Here is a 21,555-nt window from a genome sequence, read left to right as displayed (position 1 = left end):
CACTGCATGTGTCTCTGTGACCAGGGGCACGTGGGAGCCAACAGTGGCCAGGGTGCATCTCGGTCAGGTCAGCAGCCTGGAGGCACCTCGAGGGGTGGCCGCAGAGGACCAGTGACAGAGCAGGGGCACAGGCATGCTTGTGGCCAACTTGGAGAAGTCTACCCTCCAGGTGGTTCCTCCAGCACAAAGGAACAGAGTGGGAGAGGAATGAGGTCTCTCGGTGAGGACGCCATGCAGAGCAGAAGCGCATCGTGCGCGTACCTAACCTGAATCACCGGATCGCCGGTACTAATAACAAGCCTTCTAAAGCTCTTAAGTGAATCATTCGGTCTGCAGACCAGCCCTAGGAGTGCTTTACGACTATATTATCCCTGTCGAGGCACAGGGAAGTGAAGCCATTTGCCCTGGTCACTGAGCCCATAAGACAGGGAACCACCCAGGGGTTGAGTCCAGGTGGTCCAGCTTTCATCGGCCATACTACCTGCCCCTCATATTATTTCTTTATTAATTTCTTTATTAATTTATCAATTAATAATTTCTTATTAATTCTTTATAATTAAATATATACCACACACTTCTTTGTCCAAGGCACTCATGGAGAGAGGACAGGACATATACAGGTTAAAAGTTCAATAAAGGGCACTTGCTTACCCCATTCTATACACTACAAGCCCTGCTTTCCAAGGCATCTTGCCAGCTCCCATTTCTGAAAGCCTCTTCTGACCAAGGGAAGGAGACTCCTGTGCCATCTATGCGATACCCTCTTTTCAGCCTGGGTCTTTGAAGAATGAGGAACAAGGGGCTTGTACACTTCCCAGATTCCTGGGTACCTCTTGGGGACAAGACCAAGTTTTGTTCCTCTCCGGACCCCCAGAGTCACACCCAGGACTGAGCACATCGTAAATATGCACTAAATGTGGTTGACTGGATGATTTTTAAAATCCCATGAGCTCCCTGGGTGGCTCAGTGGTTTGGCGCCTGCCTTCAGCCCAGGGAGTGATCCTGGAGACCCCAGATCGAGTCCCACGTCAGACTCCCTGCATGGAGCCTGCTTCTCCCTCTGCCCGTGTCTCTGCCTCTCTCTCTCTCTCTCTCTCTCTCTCTCTCTCTGTGTGTGTGTGTCTCTCTCATGAATAAATAAATAAAATCTTACCAAAAAAATCCTCAGATGCAGGGGCCAATTGCAAGAGGCTATTGAAATACCTCATTGTCACAGCTTCCCTGCTCCCTTGTGTGGCACCCAGGAACAACACTTGAGAAGAGCCAAGTGTATATTTGTCAATTAACTTTCGCTTCCCTTTGGTTTTCCAGGAAAGATCAGAGCCCAGTGCCAAAGTGGATGAATCGGCGCCCCCTTCTGTGGCCCAGCTGGCTGGGCTGTTCAGGGAGCAGGCTGCTGCTGCAAAGGAGGTGAGTCAGGCGGCTTCTGAGCCCCTCTTCTGGGAGGGGGCTGGAGGAAGGGGAAGTCTGGGTCAGGCCCAGAGGAGAGGGAGGGAGGAGGCTTGGTAATTACCAAATTAGGAAGAGAAGCCAGAGAGGGGTCCCTCTGAATGTGAGGAATGTGGCCATGTGGCTGGGCCTGTGCAGGATCTTTCCCCACCAGAGCGAGGCTTACACTCTGGCGGGGAGGGAGGAGACACAGGGCAGAGAGCTGGGAAGATGGGAGTCTGGATCCATTTCCATCTTCATCATCCACTGTGGGAGACTTAGATCCTGCCCTGCCGTGCCAGGCCTGGACTGGTTCAGAATAAAGAGATGACCACGCTCGACTCCTGCCCCAGAGCCCAGGAGTCTGGAGCAAGGCAAGACCCGGGGCGGATTCCAAATGGAGAACTGAAGAGGAAGAAAAACCCTCAGGGAAGTGCATTCAGATAGGAAACCAGGGATCCAGTGACCCATGGGCTCCAGGGGGATCCTGCTGGAGAGAACAGTGTGAAAAGAGAGAGTGCTAGAGAGATCTAGTCCCACAGTATGAAGGGCTCATTAGGAGTGACAGGAAGGAGGAACACCCCAAGGTGGGGGGTGGCCCCTTGAGGCAAACAAGGGCATAGCTATCAATCATGCTTTTTTAGGCACAGTATTTTGTGCTTTTGTTTTCCCATCTGAAAAAATCAGTACAGGAATGTCATGTCATAAAGGGTGAAGAAGATAGTGTTGATCTAAGGTGCTGTCAGAGCTTGGAAGCTGGAAGCAGGTGTCATTTTGAGATGTTGTCTCAGGCCAATGAATCTCAAGTAAAAGAAGATGCTCCAGCAGAAAATGATCAGGGCAGGAGCCTGGAAGTCCAAAGGGGTCGACAGTGGAATAGAATTAATGCATATAGCTATTGGGCAGCCTTAAAGACAGGCAACGCCTCCCTCCATCCTTTCTCTCCAGACATCCCTGACCATTCCTAAAACCAGCTTCCACTTCCTTCTCTTCCTCCCTGTTGCCTGATTACTCTCTCTTTCTCTCTCTGTGTGTCTGTCTGTCCCCCTCCCTCTAGACACCAGCCTGTAAACCAACAAGGAGGAAACCACCCTGCTCCCTCCCCCTGTTCCCCCCCAAGGTAGAGCTGGGCCAGAATGGTGAGGAGGTAAGTGCTGTGCCAGGGCTCAGGGGACACTGGTTATGGATCTGCTTTCTCCTTCTAGGAGGGGGCACAAAATGCACACATTTAGACCTTGAAACCTGTGCAGGCCATGTCTCCCTTTCAGGTTCAGGGCTGAATCTCCTCTTCTCAAGGCTTCCAGAATCCTTTACTGGGACATCAGGTTCCTTTCTACATTTTCTATGGGGCCTCCTTCAGGATTTGTCTAGGACGGGAACACTGTTTTCCAAGCCTGAGAATTTCAGCAAAGAGAACAGGCCATACAGTATTACCACGCCACCTTCAGGAGTCACAAAAGTTATATTTTACTCCAGGTCCAACTTCTATGATCTTCCTTGTGGAGAAGTCATCTGGAAAGAGAGGCTACACATACATAAGGCAGAGTCACCACACAAGAGAGTACTGTGGCTCCGTGCTATCCTTGTAATGGCTGGCCTCTGTTTTGGACCATTGGAAGAAAATCAGAGCACACAGAGGCCTCATTGCCTTCCCATATAAATAGCCAATGTTACCAACAAAAGAAAGGCTCTGGCATCACAGATCATAGCCAGCAATAGATTGCCAGACTGGGTATGTACTACCCTTATTTATCTAATTGTAGCTGTAAGAGTGACTTCTCTGCGCCCCGTCCCAGCAGCTCTGTGAACCTTCACTGTAGTACGTCATGGTCCTCCAGAAATGAACTTGCGTGTTCTTCTTGTCCATCCTGGGAGGCCAACCCCAAGAGAGAGCAAGCCAGCCAAAGACAGTTCAGTTTCCAAATCCCACTTCAACTACCTCTCTCCCCCTTCCTTTTCGGGGACCAGTGACCTGACTATAAATACTAGATACCCGTGTGACTGTGAGCACCTGTTGTAGTGACGATGTGGGGTCAAGCAACAGTTTTCAAGCCTTTCCCGCCCAAGGCTTACGTGCCGCAACCCATCAAGGAAAGCAGGAACTCATTGCTGCTCCTGCTTTATGGGGGTGTGGGCATCTAGAGCCCCACTGCTCTGAAACTACTCCCCCCAGGCACAGAACAAGGGTCTCCTTCGGGAGTGGGAATCCCAATTTCACAGTTTTTAAAAATTGAGGTTTTTGTTGACATTTCTTCAAGCACTGATATGATGATTCTGTGGCTTCACGGAGTTATTAGCCAGTGCTATGGCCAAATACATTCCAACAACTTCTCTTTATGGGGTCAACTTCTCCTTGTGACTTTTAGCCCTCGGGGCTTGGTGTCTGTGCCAGGCCACCTGTTGAGGCCATGGCCATTAGGAGCCTCCTGTGAGGCTGCCCTCTGATGACTTGGACTTAGCCCTGGAGAAGCCCCTGTCCTGCACCGAGCCTACTTCCTTATTTGTGAAATGGGACAGGAACACTAACCAGATGGGGACAGAACTGGGACATTTTATTCCCTGAAATAAAAGCAGAGTGAGTCAGGTTAGTTCATTGGCTCTAGGAGAAATAAATCTACAGGTTCATCCCACGGGGCACCACCCAGAAGCTAAACGGCAAGTGTGAGCCAAGGGCTAGATGAATAATAGGAGGCTAGCGTTTAGAACAAAAATCCTGCCTAGAGTGACAGGCTCCTTGCACATAGGAAGGACATTGCTTCCAGGATCAATGGAAGCACTTTCTGTCACTTGAAAATCATGTAGAAATAGAGAACAACCAGCTTTGTTTGGCTGGGCTGGATGGAGGCTGCTGCCTGCAGCTCTTCTCCACTCTTTAAGCCCAGCCTGCAGAAGCCCTAACTCTGGGAGCCTCAGGGGGCCTCAGGGTGGGGGCGGGGCAGTCAGGGTGCTGCTTAGTTCCCAATGCACAGGGCAGGGAAGGCTCTTTCCATCCCTTCTTCACTCCTGCCTCCTCCCTAGTCCTGCTCAGGCCTGAGCCAGTGGGGTGACCAGAGGAGTTATCCCTCTCTGCAGGACCCAACCTCAACAGTATTTAGGATAGCAGCAGACCCTGCCTCTTCTGCCTGAGAAGGGCTGAAAAGCACTCCCATCTGAAAAATCAGGTTGATATTTTCTAGACATTACAGGAGTGTCACATGTACACATGTAAACTGATACACAGAGCTGGAGGCGGGTTTTTCTCCAAGGCCACTGGCCTGGAGTCCTGTGTTAAATGCCAGAGGAAATGCTGCCACCTGCTGCCGTACCCAGGAACTGCACTAGCTGCTATTTTGGAATCTTCCAGCTTTGCAGTTCAAATCAACAAGGACTTTGTGGAGCAGGAGCTGGGTTCCCAGGGCTGTCCTATAGTGAACAGGCTGTGTTATTGAATGTCCACCCTCTTCAGAAGACAGTGGTCACTTGGGAAAGAGAAGAGTTTCTGGTATTACATAAAGTGAGCTTTGTAAGCAAAATCATTGTTGCAGTTCCCAAAACAGTATCTTTAGAAATACTGGCTCATGTGAAATTTCACCATAAAGCACAGAAATTAAGAACAACTGGTTTGGGGGGCACCTGGGTGGCTCAGGCGGTTAAGCATCTGCCTTCAGCTCAGGTCATGACCTCAGGGTCTTGGAATGATCCCTTGGCTCAATGGGGAATCTGCTTCTTCCTTTCCCTTTACCTCTGCCTCCCACTCATCCTCACCTGCTCTCTCAAATAAATAAGTAAAATCTTAAAAAAAAAAAAAAAGGAACAACTGATTTGGGGCTAGAAGCTCTTTGTATTCATCTGGGACACATGGCTCCTTGCAAGATTGTTCTAGGAATATGTCTGACAGTGTAAACTCATGGAGCCAGAGACACCTTCAAGCGGCAGAGTCCTTAGAATCATTTTTTTTTATGATAGTCAGAGAGAGAGAGAGAGAGAGAGAGGCAGAGACATAGGCAGAGGGAGAAGCAGGCTCCATGCACCAGGAGCCTGATGTGGGATTCGATCCCGGGTCTCCAGGATCGCGCCCTGGGCCAAAGGCAGGCGCCAAACTGCTGCGCCACCCAGGGATCCCCCCTTAGAATCATTTTTTAAATCGTATTATTTATTTGAGAGAGAGAGAGAGAATGAGCACAAGAACATGCATAAAGTGAGGAGAGGGGCAAAGGAAGGGAGAAGCAGACTCCCTGCTGAGCAGGGAGCCCAAAGTAGGGCTCAATCCCAGGACCCTGGGATCATGACCTGAGTGGAAATTAGTAGTCGTCCACTTACCTGACTAAGCCAGCCAGGCATCCCACGAATCATTTATTCTAACCCACCTGTCTGGGTCATGGTTGAGGAGGCTGAGGCCAGGGCACCCCTCTGGCTCCTGTCAAAGGCAGAGTCCCAGCTGGAAACTACCACTCCCATGCTTCTCACTCAGTGCTGGGCCTTAAAAAAGTCACAAGGAGTTCAATTGAGTAAGTCTTCCTCCTTCCATCACTAACAATCAGCTCCCAATAAATATCTCAGAATATTTCCAAGAGATTGGTGTTATTCTTCTTTTTATGATTCAGGTAAACTAGTACACGGGGGCGAGGAGCCCGTAACATACGCTTGATCTCCAAACTGTAGAAAAGTCCCTTTTCTGCCTTGGCCTCTGCTAAACAACGTGAAAGTCACCATCATCACCATCATCATCACTGTCATCACTCCTGCATGTTGAGGATCAGTTTACCTGTGGAACCAGACTCAAGCTGCAGGGACTTTACACAAAACAAGAAGTCCATTTTTTAGATAAAATAAAATAGAGACAGATTCCTGACATACATTCATCACAAAAATATCTCCAACTAACAGAATGTATGTATGGTTTTATGCATATGTATTAGCCATTGACTGCTTCTAGAGGCCAGGGACGAAATCATATTCATATAACCAACACAATGCCTGGAATGTAGTAGATAATAAATGTCAGCTTAATTGAAATGAAGTCAATGTTTTGGAAAAGGATAATCTATAAATAACACTATTGGTGGGATTTTCCAAAATAACATTAGTTCAAGGGAGGGATTTTGGTTAACTCCATGAGGTTTCACCTTTGGTCTGTGGCTTCTTGTTTTGTTTGTGCAAACAGAACACATGGTCATTTCACCCTTTCTCTTTGGAATTCCCTCCTATGGTTGGCTCACTTTGTTGAAAGTCATGAGGTGAAGATCTCATCCCATCAAATGGAGTCTGTTCTCTCGTAATGACCATGAAGTCATCCTTCCTGGACCAGGGGGCCTCCTGTGTCTCAGATCTGTCCTGCCAGCTCTGATTCATAGATTCAAGTGGTCTTGTTAGCTGTGAGATGGAGGAAGGGGTGGAGGGTAGTCTATGCCAGCCCAGGCCCTGACCAGGTAAGTAGGAGAGGCTGCAGCTAAGTGGGAAAGTTTGAGACCAACTTCTGCTCCTCTTCTTCCACTTGTGCTTTGCGGACTCCAGCCAGAATGCCACCTCCCTTCACCTCACTCATTTCATTGTCTTGGTCCATTTGCTCCATAGAAATCACCATCCAATGCAAGCCATCCTCCTAAAGTCAAGGTGAAGAGCTCTCCTCTGATTGAGAAGCTTCAGGTAAGTGCAGTATGGTTACCTCTGACCCCACGCCATCTCTTATCCAACACCGGCATGTCTTTGGGACTCCCGGGGGTAGTACCATCTGTCACCTGAAGAGTTGATCTCTGAGAACCAGCTATGGAGGATAAGGAGCTCTATCTAGGGGCCAAGGGCTAAAATAAGGATCACATCAAGCATGAGCTCATGTAGTAAACAGCTAATGGTGTTTGGTGGATAATGGGGTGCCTGAAGAGTCTGGAAAAAGACACTATATATAGCACAAGAAACACTCCAGGACTAGCCAAGTCCTCTCTACCAAGGTCTGAATGCCCCCACACCCCATTTTGATTTTAACACAGGACTGAAATTCAGCTGGTAGGCATTGCTTCGATGGGGCCAAATCTGTTGTTTGGAAAGCCTACCTCTCTACTACCTATCACCTTGTGAGCCCAGAGCCCCCGCCATCGTGCTCATAGCCGACTTTCCTGGAGAGTAAATACTGAGACCTAAAGGGTGTGTAACCACCCGATTCCTACTGCTTTATGTCAGGGTTTCTCAACCTGGGCAACATTTGGTCAGGATAATTTTGTGGCAGGGCACTGCCTTGTGCATTGCAAGATGTTTAGCAGCATCCCAGTCCTACCCACCAGGTGGCAGGAGCACTCTCCAACAAGTTGTGACAGTAAAAAAAAAAAGTCTCTAGGCATTTCCAAATGTCTCCTGGACCACTGGTCTAGAATTTTAGAGCAAGAAAACAGCAGAGCAGGCAGGAGGAGTTAATGAATGGTTTATGAAACACCTATACCCCATGTCAGTCCTCAAGGACGGGTTGCTGGAAAGGAAGGAGGAAGGTGCTCCTGAGGGGGGAACAGTGTGAGCTAAAGCACAGGGTACGGTTGGCGTATGTCTGGGCGGGCCCATGAAGGCCGCTCCAGCTTTAACCACAGGCTCTGTGCAAGCTCTTACACACTGTATCCTCCATCTGGGCCCAACTAAGAAAACAGCTCATCTACTTTGTTCTGGAGCCATTATTAGGGGTGTGTCAAGACAAGTAGCCACAGCTTCTGCAATTCCACCTCTGGGAGAGCCCTGGGATTTGGCCCCCAGCCTGATTTGGGGTTAAGAAAAGCATCTCTGGTTTCTGGCCATGAGCCCATTCTGTGGAGGGTGGGAGGGGGGCTCCACTGCCCTTGTTGCACTCCAGCTGCACAGAAGGAGTGGGGCTGTCTGTCACACTGGGAGGCTTGTAGGGATCCCATGTACAGGAGGGGGATCTCTCAGATGGGATCCAGATGTGGACATGGCCCATAGTAGCCAGCCAAGGGGTGTAGGCCAGGACCCGCACCTTTGCCTCCCTGCAGCCCACCTCAGCCCTCATCTGAATGCCAGGAATTAGTGCGTGCATGCTCTGTGCCCACAGTCTTGGGCTCCTTCCCCTTTCCCATCAGTAAAGAGCCTCTCTGGGAAGCATAGCAACTGAGGACGAGGTTGTGTTCGCCAGTCATTCAATCTCATTAAGAATATCAGCAACAGGATGACAATTTGGCCAGATTCCATAGGGAATTTACTTTGTTGGGAAGGATGGGGGCGGGGGGAGGGGGCAAGAACTAAGAAATGCACCATCAGCTAGACTTTTCATCTAAATATTCTATTAGATGAGTTATAAAGTATGATTTTTCCTCACTGGAGTACTCCATAATTCAGAGTTCAGGTTTCCTGCTGGCTAGCGAGATGTCTTTTGTTTGCAAGCAGTCTTAGAGAGGGAACTTACCACGCTTGGAACCGGGCAGGGAGAGAGACCTCCTTTATCACCCAGCCTAAGTATCCACTGCCCTGAAGCCCTGTGACCAAACCTGCCCCTGGTACTCATCACATGCTGCCCCTTAACATGGCTTGTGTTCACAGCATTGCCTTGTAACTTTCATATTTTTAATTCTTACCACGACTCAGTCTTGCCCATCTTCTAAGTTTTTTCTTAAAATCACAGTAGAAATACTGACACTTTTCTAAACATGAATAATGCTGTGTAGCCTGCAGGCCCTAAAGCACACGCAGGAGTTCCCCAAGACAACAGAGCCCCGCTGGAGGAAGGGAGCCCTGAGGGAGCTCTGGAAGGAGGGGGTGGGTGTGGGGTACGAGTGGGTGGTGGCTGGAGAGAGCGCCAGGGACTAGATCACAGAAGATTATTCAGGTCAGGCTCACTGGTTTGGACAAATAAAGAATCTGAGACTCAGAAAGGCTATTTATTGGACTCACTGAAGATCACACACCTATTAAGTGAAAGATCCAAGTCTTGCAGTTAGCTCTGTATGGAGAGCTTCCCTCTGCACCATCTGCCCCTCATGCCTTTCCCTTCCCTGTGAGGGTCCTGCGGTCCCTAGGACTGGAGGACGTCTCTGTACAAGGATTTGGTGACCAAGCAGGAGGAGTGCCTCTAGATGGCGCAAAAGAGGACCCGTGCTGACTGCGTTCCACACAGCTCTTCTGCACCATCTTCTCAGGGCCACCAGATGGACCTGCCCCCCACCCCTGCCTCCTCCCATACCCAATTTTTGGCTCCCTCAGACCTCAGTTCCCTTTGGGTAATCTCTCCCCTTTGTGGTCCTCCGGATTCATTTGAATCTGGTTTCACCTGCCCCACAATGGCCCAGATGGAGCACACACTGGCATCTGTTCTGCTAACTCCCTCCAAGGGCTGCGCAGCCTACTGTGTACACCACTCTGGCCATCTACCAACACGCCTTGAGAGACAAGCAGACCTGGCTTGAATCCCAGGGCAGGCTCCTTAGCTACTTTCCTGATGTGTGCAATGAGAACAAAAGGGAGCATATAGGGCTGTTGTAGAGGGAAAAGCTGCACGTGGCAGCAAATAGTAGGCATCCGGTAAGCAGAGACTACTACTGGCTCAGCCGAGAAAGCTGATAAAGGGGCTGACTTGCTGTGAGACCCAGTGCCTGAGGTGCTGGCAGTTGCTATCTCGGCCTCTGTCTATAAGCTGGGGCTGATCCAGGACATTTTTGTTGGCCCCAAATCAGTACTTTCTGGGCATTCTGGAATGCAGCCTGTGGTAAGTCAGGTAGCAGGAGATGGCTTGAGTATGCAGTGCTTCCTGGGGAAGGACATGCTATGACAATGGATGGTTGATGAGGAATTGGCACAAAGAGCCTCATGTTACCTAGCCCCAACCAGTTCCGGGCCACGTACCCAACAAGCTCAAGCGGGAACGCTCATCTTCTCCCACCCCTATCTGAAATGTCTCACTTTCTCTTGGCAGGCCAATTTAGCTTTTGATCCAGCGGCCCTGCTACCGGGGGCCTCCCCCAAGAGCCCTGGGCTTAAGGCTGTGGTGTCACCATTCCAGAGCCCACCTTCCACCCCCAGCAGCCCCGGTGTGCGGTCTCAGGCCGGGGAGCCAGAGGAGGTGCCAGTTAGCTTTGACCAGCCTCCTGAAGGGAGCCATCTGCCTTGTTACAATAAGGTAATGTCTGGGTTCAAAGCACTGTGGCATGTCTGTGGAGATGTAGGCTCTGGACAGTCCTCAATTATTTCTGCCATGATGTTGTCCTGGGGAAAGAAGGACATCTCTTCTTGCTAGTGATCTGTGACTGAGATGGCCCCTCTACCTGGCCTGCCTCATCTCCTCTCCCAGGAGCTGTGCCACTCACCCAGAAGGCACACTTGGGAGATAGAGAGCTCTAGCCTTTGTGGAGAAAGGGCTGAGAATTCAGAACTGATCCCAGCTGCACAGAACATTGTGTCAAAAGTTGAAAATAAAATCTAAAGCCCTGATCAGTGATTCACACAGAGGGTGGGCAGGGTCAGTAGGACTCCAAAACACGCTGTTCTGGCTTGATGTAAACACATCTAAGTGTCCCAGTATGGGCTCAACTCATTCTTACTGCAGCTTGCCCCATTTAAAGAGGATTCGAACTGTTCCGTTTGAAAAAGATGTACATAGGGCCTGTTTCTTTCATCAGATCCTCGGCCCTGCTATACACAGTAAGAATCAGAGGTACAATTGGATACAGCCCATGCAGGTGCTCAGCAAAGCTGGGCCAGAGCCAGGCAAGGGCCAACAAAAAGGGATCTGATGCCGGTTAATGGCAAATGGAGAGAACTTTACAGGTATGGATGGAAAGGGGTGTCTTCTGGACCATTTCAGAAAATCCATGGGGAAAAAGTCAAATGTGTAGAAACAGGAAGGACCCAAGGAAACAAACTGGTGCTAAGTCTTAAGCCTGCTGGCTGGGGATAGGGTGGAGACCCTCCAGCTCACGGTAAGCAGAGACGCCAGACAACTGAGAGGAACCCAGGCCAGAGCCTCCCCTTTTCACAAGGTGCTCGCTAGGGAGGTGGGGTCGGCAGTGAGGCGGGGCCACCCAGTTGTAATAACCGGATGGAGGTTTTAGCCTTCTGAGGCCAGCAGGGTGCAGGCAAAATTATTCCTGAACCTTGCTGACTGCGGGGGCAGGGCCAGACCTTGATAGCCTGCAGGGCTGGCCGAACCATAGTCTCAGGAAAGAGCCCTTATATGGCAAGTATTCACTCGAAATTTCTGAGAAGGAACTAAGATCAACAAATACCAAAACGTAAGCCAATGGGAAAATCAGATTTACAAAAATAAGATTTGAGTCTTATGAAATAAGATTTTTATCTACATATATAATTTTAAAAGACACACCATTTGAATAAATAAACCTCTTCACTGAACTTCTGGCAAAGTCCAGTGGGCCTAGATGAGGCCTGAGCAATCCTGAGATTCACACACTTACCGAACAGGAGATGATTTTCAGGCAGGTCTGCTGGAGGCTCCTAAAGCAAGGCTTCTGTTCATGGTGGACCTGAGCCCAGGAAAGTGAAGGCGTTTAGCTGCACAGCGTTCCCAGGATTAGCCGGCTCTGGGGAGGGCTGGGAGGGCAGGCTGGGGAAGGGGACCAAGCCAGTTATTGGCTGTCCAGCTATGTGCCCATGAGGTCCCAGACCATCTTCAGACCCCTAATCCTCTTGTCTGTTGGGTTCACTTTTGCCAAAATATAATTTCCTAAATGTTAAAACATGACTCCTATGCAAAACAGAGAGACATTTTATGCAGTTTATCAATTTGTGAAGAAACCTGTAAGATGGTAAACCTCATTCAAAGAACGGACTATTTATAGGCAACTGAAAAAAACAAATGTTAGGGGCTCCTGGGTAGCTCAATTGGTTGAGCATCTACCTTCAGCTCAGGTCATGATCCCCGGACTGTCAGTCACGAGATTGAGCCCTGCAGGGGCTCCTTGCTCAGCGGGAGCAAGGTTCCCTTCCCCTCTGCCTGCAGGCCTCTCTGCTTATGCACTTGCACTCTCTGTTTCTCTCTCTGTCAAATAAATAAAACTCTAAAAACACAAAACAAATGTTAGAATTAAATTGCTAAATTAGACACCACGCTGGTTAATGTCTTACAGGATAATAAAAGTGTAGGTTCTCTTTTGTGGATGGGAAGCATTTGCATCTTCAGGAGGCGAGGCAAAAACCGCACAGGTTACCCTTGTGATTTCACAGCCCTGGGGCTCTAGCCTAGGATACAAAGCACACAGGGCTCCCTTCTCTTGGAAAATCAAATGACCCTTAAAGGCTGGCAGACAGAGCCGTCCCTCAGACTGACACTGAAAGACACGTAGTCCCCCTCTGGAACTCTTTCACAGGTTGTGGATAATATCCCTTACCTCGTTCTTCCAGGTTCGGACGAGAGGCTCGATAAAAAGGCGCCCTCCCTCCAGGCGATTCCGAAGGTCTCAGTCAGACTGTGGGGACCTGGGAGATTACAGGGCCCCCGAGTCATCCCAGGAGAATGGTGCCAAGGAAGAGAACGGGGATGAGGTGTTCTCATCCAAGAGCAAGGCCCCGGGGTCCCCTGCACCCAGCCAGGGGCCGGTGGGAGAGGAAGCAGGGAGGCCGCCGGGGTCCCAGGAGAAGCCTCCTCTGAGGAGGACGTCCAGCAGAACAGAGAAGCAGGAGGAGACGGGCAAGGCCCAGGACGAAGCCCAGCATCACCCGAAGGCCATGGGGGGCTCTGAAGAGGAGGCCGGCCCGCCTCCAGCTGCCAATGAGGCTGTCCCAGCAGCCCTTGCCTCCAGCCCAGAGGCAGCGAATGGGTGCGGGAGCCCCACAGAAGAAAAAGCCCTGGGAGAAAAGACAGAAGAGTCTGCAGAAGTGAAGGAGGAGACGGCAGGAAATGAAGAGGATGAGCCCAGACAAGGTAGCCAAGGCACAGAGGTGCTGGAGGAGGAAGCTGTGGGGGAGGCCCCACCAGGCCCCACTGGAAGAGTGGAGGGCCACGGCAGTCCTGAGCAGGGGAGAGGCCAGGAGAAGGATGAAGAGGGGGCCTGTCAGGAGCCAGGCGGCCACCCCCGTGATGCAGCCCCTAAGACGGAGGTAAGTGGCCTACACGGTCAGCTGAGGCAGGCAGGGCCGGGGTGGCATGTGCCTGCCCATCCTTCCTCACAAATTGGCTCTGGTGTGCAGGAACAAAGGCCCTGGCTTGAGACAGGCCGCTGTGGACAGTGAGGGACAGACAGACCATCCCTGTGCTGGCCTTCCCATGCACTTGGCGTCCTGGGGTACTCTGGGTGCATGTGGGTATCTGGAGCTCCTGAAGGCCCAGGAGGCAGGGCCCTGTACTCAGCTCAGAGATGGAGGGGGCACCTTGCCATCAACCCGGCCAGCAGGGGAGACCTGCAGCTCCTTAGGCATGCTAGAGAGGGTTGAGTGTGGCAGCAGCCAGGGCGTCCTCTGGGGGGAGTCCAGAGCACAAGCAAGGGAGACACAGTGAGTGTGGGTGTCTGTTTAGATCATCTACAGATTGCTAGTTATTCACCTCGTATGTTAGCTTGCGAGGGCTGCCAGAACAAATTACTACCACAGACTCGGTGGCTTAAAACCATAGAAATGTATTTTCTCACAATTCTGGAGGTCAGAACTCCAAAATCAAGGTGTTAGTAGGGTGAGTTCACTCTGGAGGGTCCCAGGGAAATCTGTCCCATGTCCGTCCCCAAGCTTCTGATGACTGCTGGCAACCTCTGGAATCCTTCCTGGCCTCTTCCGGCTTCTGGTGGTTGTGGGCAAACATTGGCCTTCCCTGGGTTGTAGACACAGTACTGTGATCTCTGCCTCTGTCTCCATATGGTCTTTCCCTGGTTCTGTGTGTCTCAAAATCCGCCCCCTTTCTCTCATGAGGATACCAGTCACTGGATGTAGGACCCACTCCAAATCCAGAATCATCTCATCTTGAGATCTTGACGTTTGCAAAGATCCCAGTTCCAAGTAAGGCCACATTCACAGGTCCTGGGGGTTAGGATTGACAAATCTTTTGGGGGTATTCAACCCACTGTGCCTCCCCAGCCCCTGTCCCACTGCTTCCCCATGCACTCCAAATAAAATCCAAATGCTTCACGAGGCCCAGAATCAGAGGCTGCTGCCCACTTGTCCCTGACCCCTCCCTCCCCTCACTGTGCTTTAACCGTGCCTGTGGTTATTTTGTTCTTCAAATATACCAAAATTAGTCCTTGCGCAGAGCTCTGTCCTGCTGTCCCCCACCTGGGACACTTCTCCTGATCTTCACATGGCCACTTCCTACACATCCTTCAGATGTCCCTTGGGCCTGTGTTGACGACTTGATTCCTCTCCTGCACTATTCTATTCTGCCATCACGGTACATATCACTATTTGACATGCTCTTATATATTTTATTTTATCATCTCTCTCTACTCTTTTTCCCTCACTGCATCCCCAACACCTATCACTGAACTTGGAGTATGGTTGTTCAACAAATATATATTTGTTGAGTGAATGAATGCATTTTTAATAGAAGAGAGAAAATTTCTTGACCCACAGGAAATAATCTCTAATGATACAACTAGAGGTATAAGAAGGGCTGGTGTGTTTAGGAGAGCTCGCTGAGCACCCTCACATTACTTCCACTTAAACTAGACTGGGGAGAAGAAAGTAGGAGTCCCAAAGACTCTTGAGGTATGAGTCTCCTTTGGTTGGGCTGCTGGGCAAAGATGCTTCACATTTCTTCAACGCCATCCATCCTAAATGAGTGATCTAATCCCGTCATCCTGGAGATCTCCACCAGATGTCCAGAAGGCAAACACATGCCTCAAATCCTCCATTTTTTCAAGGATGAAGCCACTGAGTCCACGTTGTCACCTACCGGTAGCTACATCTTATTTTCAGGCTAGGAGCTGCCTGTCTTGCCAGGAGAACTTCCCATCTCATTGGTGGCATCTTCTGGCCCTGAGGGTTTAAAAAGTTGAAAGGCTGATTCAGTAAGGGGCCCCTGGGTGGCTCAGTGGTTGAGCATCTGCTTTTGGCTCAGGTTGTTATCCCAAGGTCCTGGGATCAAGTCCCACATTGGGCTCCCTGCAGGGAACCTGCTTCTCCCTCTGCCTCAGTCTCTGTCTCTGTGTCTCTCATGAATAAATAAATAAAATCTTCAAAAAAAAAAAAAAAGGTAGCAACTTAAAAAATATAAAAACTTTAAAAAAATTTTTTAATTGAAAAAAAAAAAAGAGGGCAGCCCGGTTGGCTCAGAGGTTTAGCGCCGCCTTCAGTCCAGGGCGTGATCCTGGAGACCCAGGATCGAGTCCCATATTGGGTTCCCTGCATGGAGCCTGCTTCTCCCTCTGCCTGTGTCTCTGCCTCTCTCTCTCTGTGTGTGTGTGTGTGGTGTGTGTGAGTGTCTCTCAGGAATAAATAAATAAAATCTTTTTAAAAAAAATTTTAAAAAGAGAAAGAAATCCCTTTCTCCCACAGCTGATGAGATACCACCTTCTCTTGAGTCTCCTTCTGCCTTTGTCACTCCATTTACTTCCCCCTGCTGGTTACCTGGGCAGGTCTCTGCACCTCAGTTCTGGACCTTCTGTTCTCACTTCTCTTGGGACCACACTCCCCTGCTTTCCCTCTTCAGCACCCCTCTAGCTCTGGGCTGTCTCGAGCCTGCGGGAGGGGTGGCGGGGACCTGGTCTGTGGCTGCCACTGCAGTGCTGTCCTGCACCGTCATGGCCCTCTTACCCCCTGACCTACCGTGTCTTTCTGTATTAATCCACCGAGCTAAGCCCCTCTCCCTCCACCTTCTCTGCTAAGGTTCATGAGTGTCCTTGGTGAAATTCACAAAGCCATGCTGCCTGGATGAGCTGATTATGAACTCTTACCAACGGGGCTGAGCCACATCCATCTTCCCTGCTGCCTGGGCACCCTTTCCCTGCACATCTATCACCTGTTTTCACCCACGTTCCTCAGTTCCTCCTCCTTCATCCCCTCCTGCTCTGCAAATGACTTCATCTCCTATGTGACTGAAAGGAAGAGCAGCCAGGGTGCCACCAGCCTCATTCTCTCAAAGTATGAACCCGAGGACAGGTCCCTTCTTGACAGGACAAACCCCCATCTACTGTGATCTGGCTTCCCCCAACTACCATTTTCTGGACATTTTTACAGAACATTTATGGAAGTTGTCTGTGCATTTTAAGTGAGAGATTACACTAAGGATTTCCCATCCAGCATGCACTCTTCCATGTTCTAGCTCCTCACTGGCTCACACCCTTCTGCCTACAGACCTTGCTCAGTCCTCTCCAGGCAGGAAGGAAAATCCGCCAAGTCTGCCCCTCCCCCCCACACCCATCACTGTCTCCCTTTGTTTCTCCTTGTGATGCTCTTCACTATGCTTTGAGGCTCACAAGTGCCTCCCTGCTACCAAAGACTGAGCATCCTCGCCTTTGTGAGGGGCTGACATTGGCATCCCATCCCTGAAGCTACCTGCCACCCGTAGTTTCCATCTCGTGACTGTCCAAGCAACTTCCCTCCCTCCCTGCCCCCTAGAGAATTGCTGCCACACTCTGACCATGGCAGTCTCGCCTGGCCCCTACTGCCACGCTCCAGCCATCAGGTTTTGTAAATGATTCCTAAAGTTGCACCTCACCATCAGCCACTGGATCACTCCTGACTGCTTAGCACCTGCCTGGCCCTAGTCCTGGCCACACACCAATGACCCTCTGCACTTGGATGCCTGCCAGTCCCACAAATTCAAAATCAAACTCGTCCCACTTGCTCTGTTTCTTCACTTGTATTCATCTGAAACCCCACATTCCTTTGTTATCCTTACCCATCTCTGCTAATGAGATGCTCCTACTTCTTCTACTTCCCTGCCTCCTTAGCCCCCAGGTCTCAGTGCTGTTCCCAGGTAGAGCCTTTCACTCTCCCTCCTGTTCTGTCTCCCCTGCTGTGACCCCCTTCCATGGTATCTCTATAATCATGACTCACTCCTAATGGAATTCCTGGTCTCCAGACCCACCCTATACATAGCACCAAATTCATCTTCCAGAAAATGACATCTCAGTGTGTGCTTTCCTACCCCTTTGACACTACTCCTTGGAAAATCGAGTTCATGGCTTCTTGGCCTTTTTGTTAAGATCAAGTCGGAAAAAAAAAATATCAAGTGGAAAATCGAGTTCACCCTCCTCCCCATGCAGAACTTCCCCCCACCCTCTCCTTCTCCCCCATCATGGGGCTCAAGACTCCAGCCAACACCCGTTGTTTCACAAGAGGCAACATATCTTCCCACCATCCCACCATCCCCTCCACCAGAAATGCCTGCACCCCCAAGCAAGATCACACTCACTGCTGCCTGGAAATGGTCTCACCCCATCTCTGTCCTCCACAGGCCTTCCCCAACTGCCCCAATGAGAAATACCCACAGTGGCTCATGCACCTCCTCACCTTCAGTATAGTGTGTTTGGGTGGCCCACAGTACATGCCACCTGATGCTGTGGGTACATTGCTAAAAGTCCCTGTTTCCCAACCAGGAAACTCATGGGCCTAGTGCAGCCCCAGCCCAGAAGGGCTAAACGCCATTCAAGGGATGAATGTTGAATAAATAGCTCTTTTTCTGTCTTTTTACTAAAGTACCCATCTTCTTTTTTTGATTATTTGTGTTCTTTTTCCACTTTCATGCTACTAAAGATTCTCGAGCAGCAGAACAGGAAGATGAAATAGAGTGGGAATGAATCAGTAGGTAAGAAGCTAGGGCACGGAGGACCTTGGAAGCCAGGCATCAAGGAATGGGCAATGCCATCTACCAGTTGATTGGCTCAAGCTCAATCTCTGGTCCCTGGTTTTAAATCCCAACTCCCTTACTACCTAGATGGGGGAAGTCACTTGACCTTTCTGTGCTTTAATTGCCCCACTTGCAGAACAGAGCTAATAGAAGTACCTAACTCATCTTGCTTTAGTGAGGAATAAATGAGTTGATGCATGTGAAAAGCTACATCATTATTATTACCATCACCTCTACTAGTGTAACAGTCCTGGCTGGATCTGGCATCCCCAAGGAGATCTGCCGAGTGTCAGGATTCCATCACCCTCTTGCAAACTCATTCTTTTCCTTCTGTGTTCACAGGACCCCTGTCCAGGACACTAAAATGTGAAGAACTTGTTGTGCCTAGTGACAAGGCTGCTGGAGATATCACTTTAGAAGGCGCAGCAACAAGAGTAGCAGCAAACAAAGCCATCGCCAAAGCAGAATTCGTGGAGAGTATGGAGGCAGCCTGAAGACACCCACTGTGTTGTTTCCTGGTCTCCACGCAGAATATTCCCTTGCTAACAAGGATCAGTCAGAGAACAGCAGCCTTTAATCAGCTTGAGTTTGTGTCACTTGATGGACTTGGTTTAAAAAAAAAAATATTTAAAACAGTTTGCTGTGGTGACAGCTCCCAGGAATACTGGTCAACCTGGATCCTACCCACAACCACCTGTCCCTGCGGCTGACCTCGGAACTGGATTCTGATTTTGCTTCTCAAATTTTGTTTGTGTAAAGCAAGAGCCTCTTTAATGTTCTGAAGTTTTTATGATTCTCAGATGTAAGTAAAAACTACTTTCAGGTGGCTAGAAACAAAAGAAAATAGTGTTGCTGAAAATATAAATCCCGTAAGTTACAGAAGGCCTTAAATTGTATCAAGACCCTCAGACAACCTCTCAGCTTTGTCCAAATTTGAACTGGAGAGCGGATTTTTAAAACATTGGACTGGAAAAGATACTTATTGCAACATTAACAAATATGTATCTGTTCCAGCAATAGGAGCTTTCCCTGTTCAGGAGTTTTGTAGTCCATGGTACACCGGGAGGTGACAGGCTCAGCCCACACCCTCTTCCCAGGGAGGAGGTGGAGGTAGGGAGTGAGTCTCCCACAGAAGCAGATGTCAAGGTGTCATGGCTCTGTATGCTGCACGTCCTCATCCTGAAAGCAGAGCAAGGATACCTAAACAATGCCTGCTCTCTGACTTATCCTGGGAGGGTGAAATTTGCACTTCCAGAAGGAATTCCTTGAGCAGAGAGTAAGAGGTTTCCTGGGAGGTGCTTGAGAGCCTTGTGTTTAAAAGGTACATAACAAAAAAACATCCTTCCTAGGTTCCCTGGGAAGCTGCTCTTGAATCAAAGCCCAGGCTCCCTTTCAACTCTGAGGAGGGGGTTGGGTCTTCAGTCTGTTTTCTCACTCCAGAACCCCCACTCTCCATTCTCATTCCCCTCCTCCCACTTTAAAGTTCTGTGTGGGAAGTGCCAGGGGCTTTGCAAGGAACCAGGGCCTGACTACCTATTCCTTGACTCATTTCCCCTTCCCTCTTGATGCAATGATGTTAATCCCAATGAATGTTGAATCTTTAGGGTTGGTTCTTATCCAGATCTGAATATTGCAGTGTCTCATTGTGCTAATGCGGCAGATGGAGTGGTTGTTTTTCTGGAGGTCTGTTAGACCACTTCCTACCGTGACTTCAGAAAATAGTCTCCCAGACAAAAAGGCCTTATGTCACTGCTGGTACCTCCATGTTCTCATCCCATTATGGTTTTCCTAAGTCCGGGATGGTGTTAATACTTGGGATATATTTTTTTCTTCAGAACTTTTTAAATACATGCATCTTCTAAAACCTGTAACTTAGTCAAGCCCAGTATTATTAAGTTTTATGTTTCAGCCGAATTTGGGAGATATGTGTGTTTCAGTTATTTTGAAGTCTATATAATGCATATCTATCTATCCATCCACCCATCCATCTACATCTATCCTTCATCTATCTAGCTATCAACGGAGATGTGTACCCCCCTAAACAATACATGATTTTATTTACATCTGTCTTTGGGTTGTTTATAAACACATACACACACACACACACACACACACTTATTCAGGCCAGAGTTTAGTGAATGTGTGCATGATTGTGAGCGTATGTGACAGATAGGGGACATCTGCCACTTGACTTGAAAAGGAATGGAACAGAAAGCATGGGATGTAGATGTGAAGATAAAATCACTTTTTTAAAGCTTTTATTTATTTATTCATGAGAGACACACAGAGAGAGGCAGAGACACAGGCAGAGGGAGAAGCAGGCTCCCTGCGAGGAGCCCGATGCAGGACTTGATCCCAGGATCACACCCGAGCCAAAGGCAGATGTTCAACCACTGAGCCACCCAGGTGCCCCAATAAAATTACTTTTCGTCTGGAGGCGCGACACCTTACAGTAGCAGATGGGTAAAGAGCAATAGAAAATGCCAAAAATGTGATGCTGATGGAGCAGGTGTAATGGGTCAAAATAGTTTCCCATCTGCCCAGTTCCCTAGTAGTCACGCTATTGGGTCTATTTTGTGAAAAAAACAGAGGTCCTGTTCCCAGGGGTTGCTGTGAGTGATGGGGGCTCCTGGCAGGGAATTCATGGAGAGCCAGGACTGTTCTGGCTCCTGCTACAGTCCAGTTTATCACTCTCCTTTCCTGAAGCAACCGTGATTATGCATTGCATTTGCAAATCTGGGATTTCAAGATTGGGGATCAAAGAAATCCATTTGTGTCTTAGGCAGCACAAAGTCATCACCATGCCAGGAAGACCTTTCATTCAGGCCTCCCTAATAGGCTTGAAAGAAAGTACAGATCCTTCACAGCTACAAGGCTAAAGAGAAGAGTCAGAGTCATTCCTCCTTTATCTATGTCATCCGGCTTGAATTTCAAACTGTAGCTTTCCTTTCTCCAGAAAGGGAGCTAGGAAAAAAACAAAAAACAAAAACCTGGGTACTTTGAAGGGAAAAGCCAGTATTTAGTAGGTGCCTATTATACTGCTTCAGCTGCCTTTAGAGCCAGGTATCCTGATGATCACAGGAAGCCCAGGGGCTTCAGAATCCACTCTCCTCACCAGAACACTGAGCTCACCCAGAACAAAGCTCAGTTTGCCATACCTGTTTGGGCCTGTGACCGGTCCACTGACACACAATAAATATATGTCCAATAAAGGGATAAATTAGTGGACAGGAACCAGTTCATCATCTTCTCTTGATCAGATACTCTTGGGAGTGTAACAGTTTAACACAGTGAATGAGGATCTTTAGTTGCTGATGAAAGAAACCCAACTCGACCTGGCTGATGAAAAACAGAAAACTATCTATCTATGAGTATCTTTCTCTCTCTCCCTATAAACTAAATAATATAAATTAAAAATCCATGAATAG

At 49.1% G+C, this 21,555-nt stretch overlaps 1 protein-coding gene across 2 annotated transcripts in view; it reads left to right on the top strand.

Annotated features, from left to right (window-relative positions):
- The window catches only part of RCSD1 (RCSD domain containing 1), a 70,542-nt gene extending 50,354 nt beyond the window's left edge, over positions 1–20,188 (top strand). Inside the window, exons 2-7 of one of the 2 annotated variants that reach the window (XM_055324595.1) lie at positions 1,312–1,410; positions 2,486–2,575; positions 6,982–7,053; positions 10,310–10,513; positions 12,754–13,449; positions 18,470–20,188. In XM_055324595.1, coding sequence (XP_055180570.1) covers positions 1,312–1,410; positions 2,486–2,575; positions 6,982–7,053; positions 10,310–10,513; positions 12,754–13,449; positions 18,470–18,490 — 1,182 coding nt within the window. In that variant the 3' untranslated portion in view covers positions 18,491–20,188. The remainder of the gene's footprint in view (positions 1–1,311; positions 1,411–2,485; positions 2,576–6,981; positions 7,054–10,309; positions 10,514–12,753; positions 13,450–18,469) is intronic. The other variant, XM_055324596.1, reaches the window with a different exon arrangement.
- Positions 20,189–21,555: the final 1,367 nt, after the last annotated feature.

Source organism: Nyctereutes procyonoides, unplaced genomic scaffold (assembly GCF_905146905.1).
Source record: "Nyctereutes procyonoides isolate TBG_1078 unplaced genomic scaffold, NYPRO_anot_genome, whole genome shotgun sequence".
NCBI classification, from domain to species: domain Eukaryota; kingdom Metazoa; phylum Chordata; class Mammalia; order Carnivora; family Canidae; genus Nyctereutes; species Nyctereutes procyonoides.
This window is presented reverse-complemented; position numbering and strand designations above follow the sequence as displayed.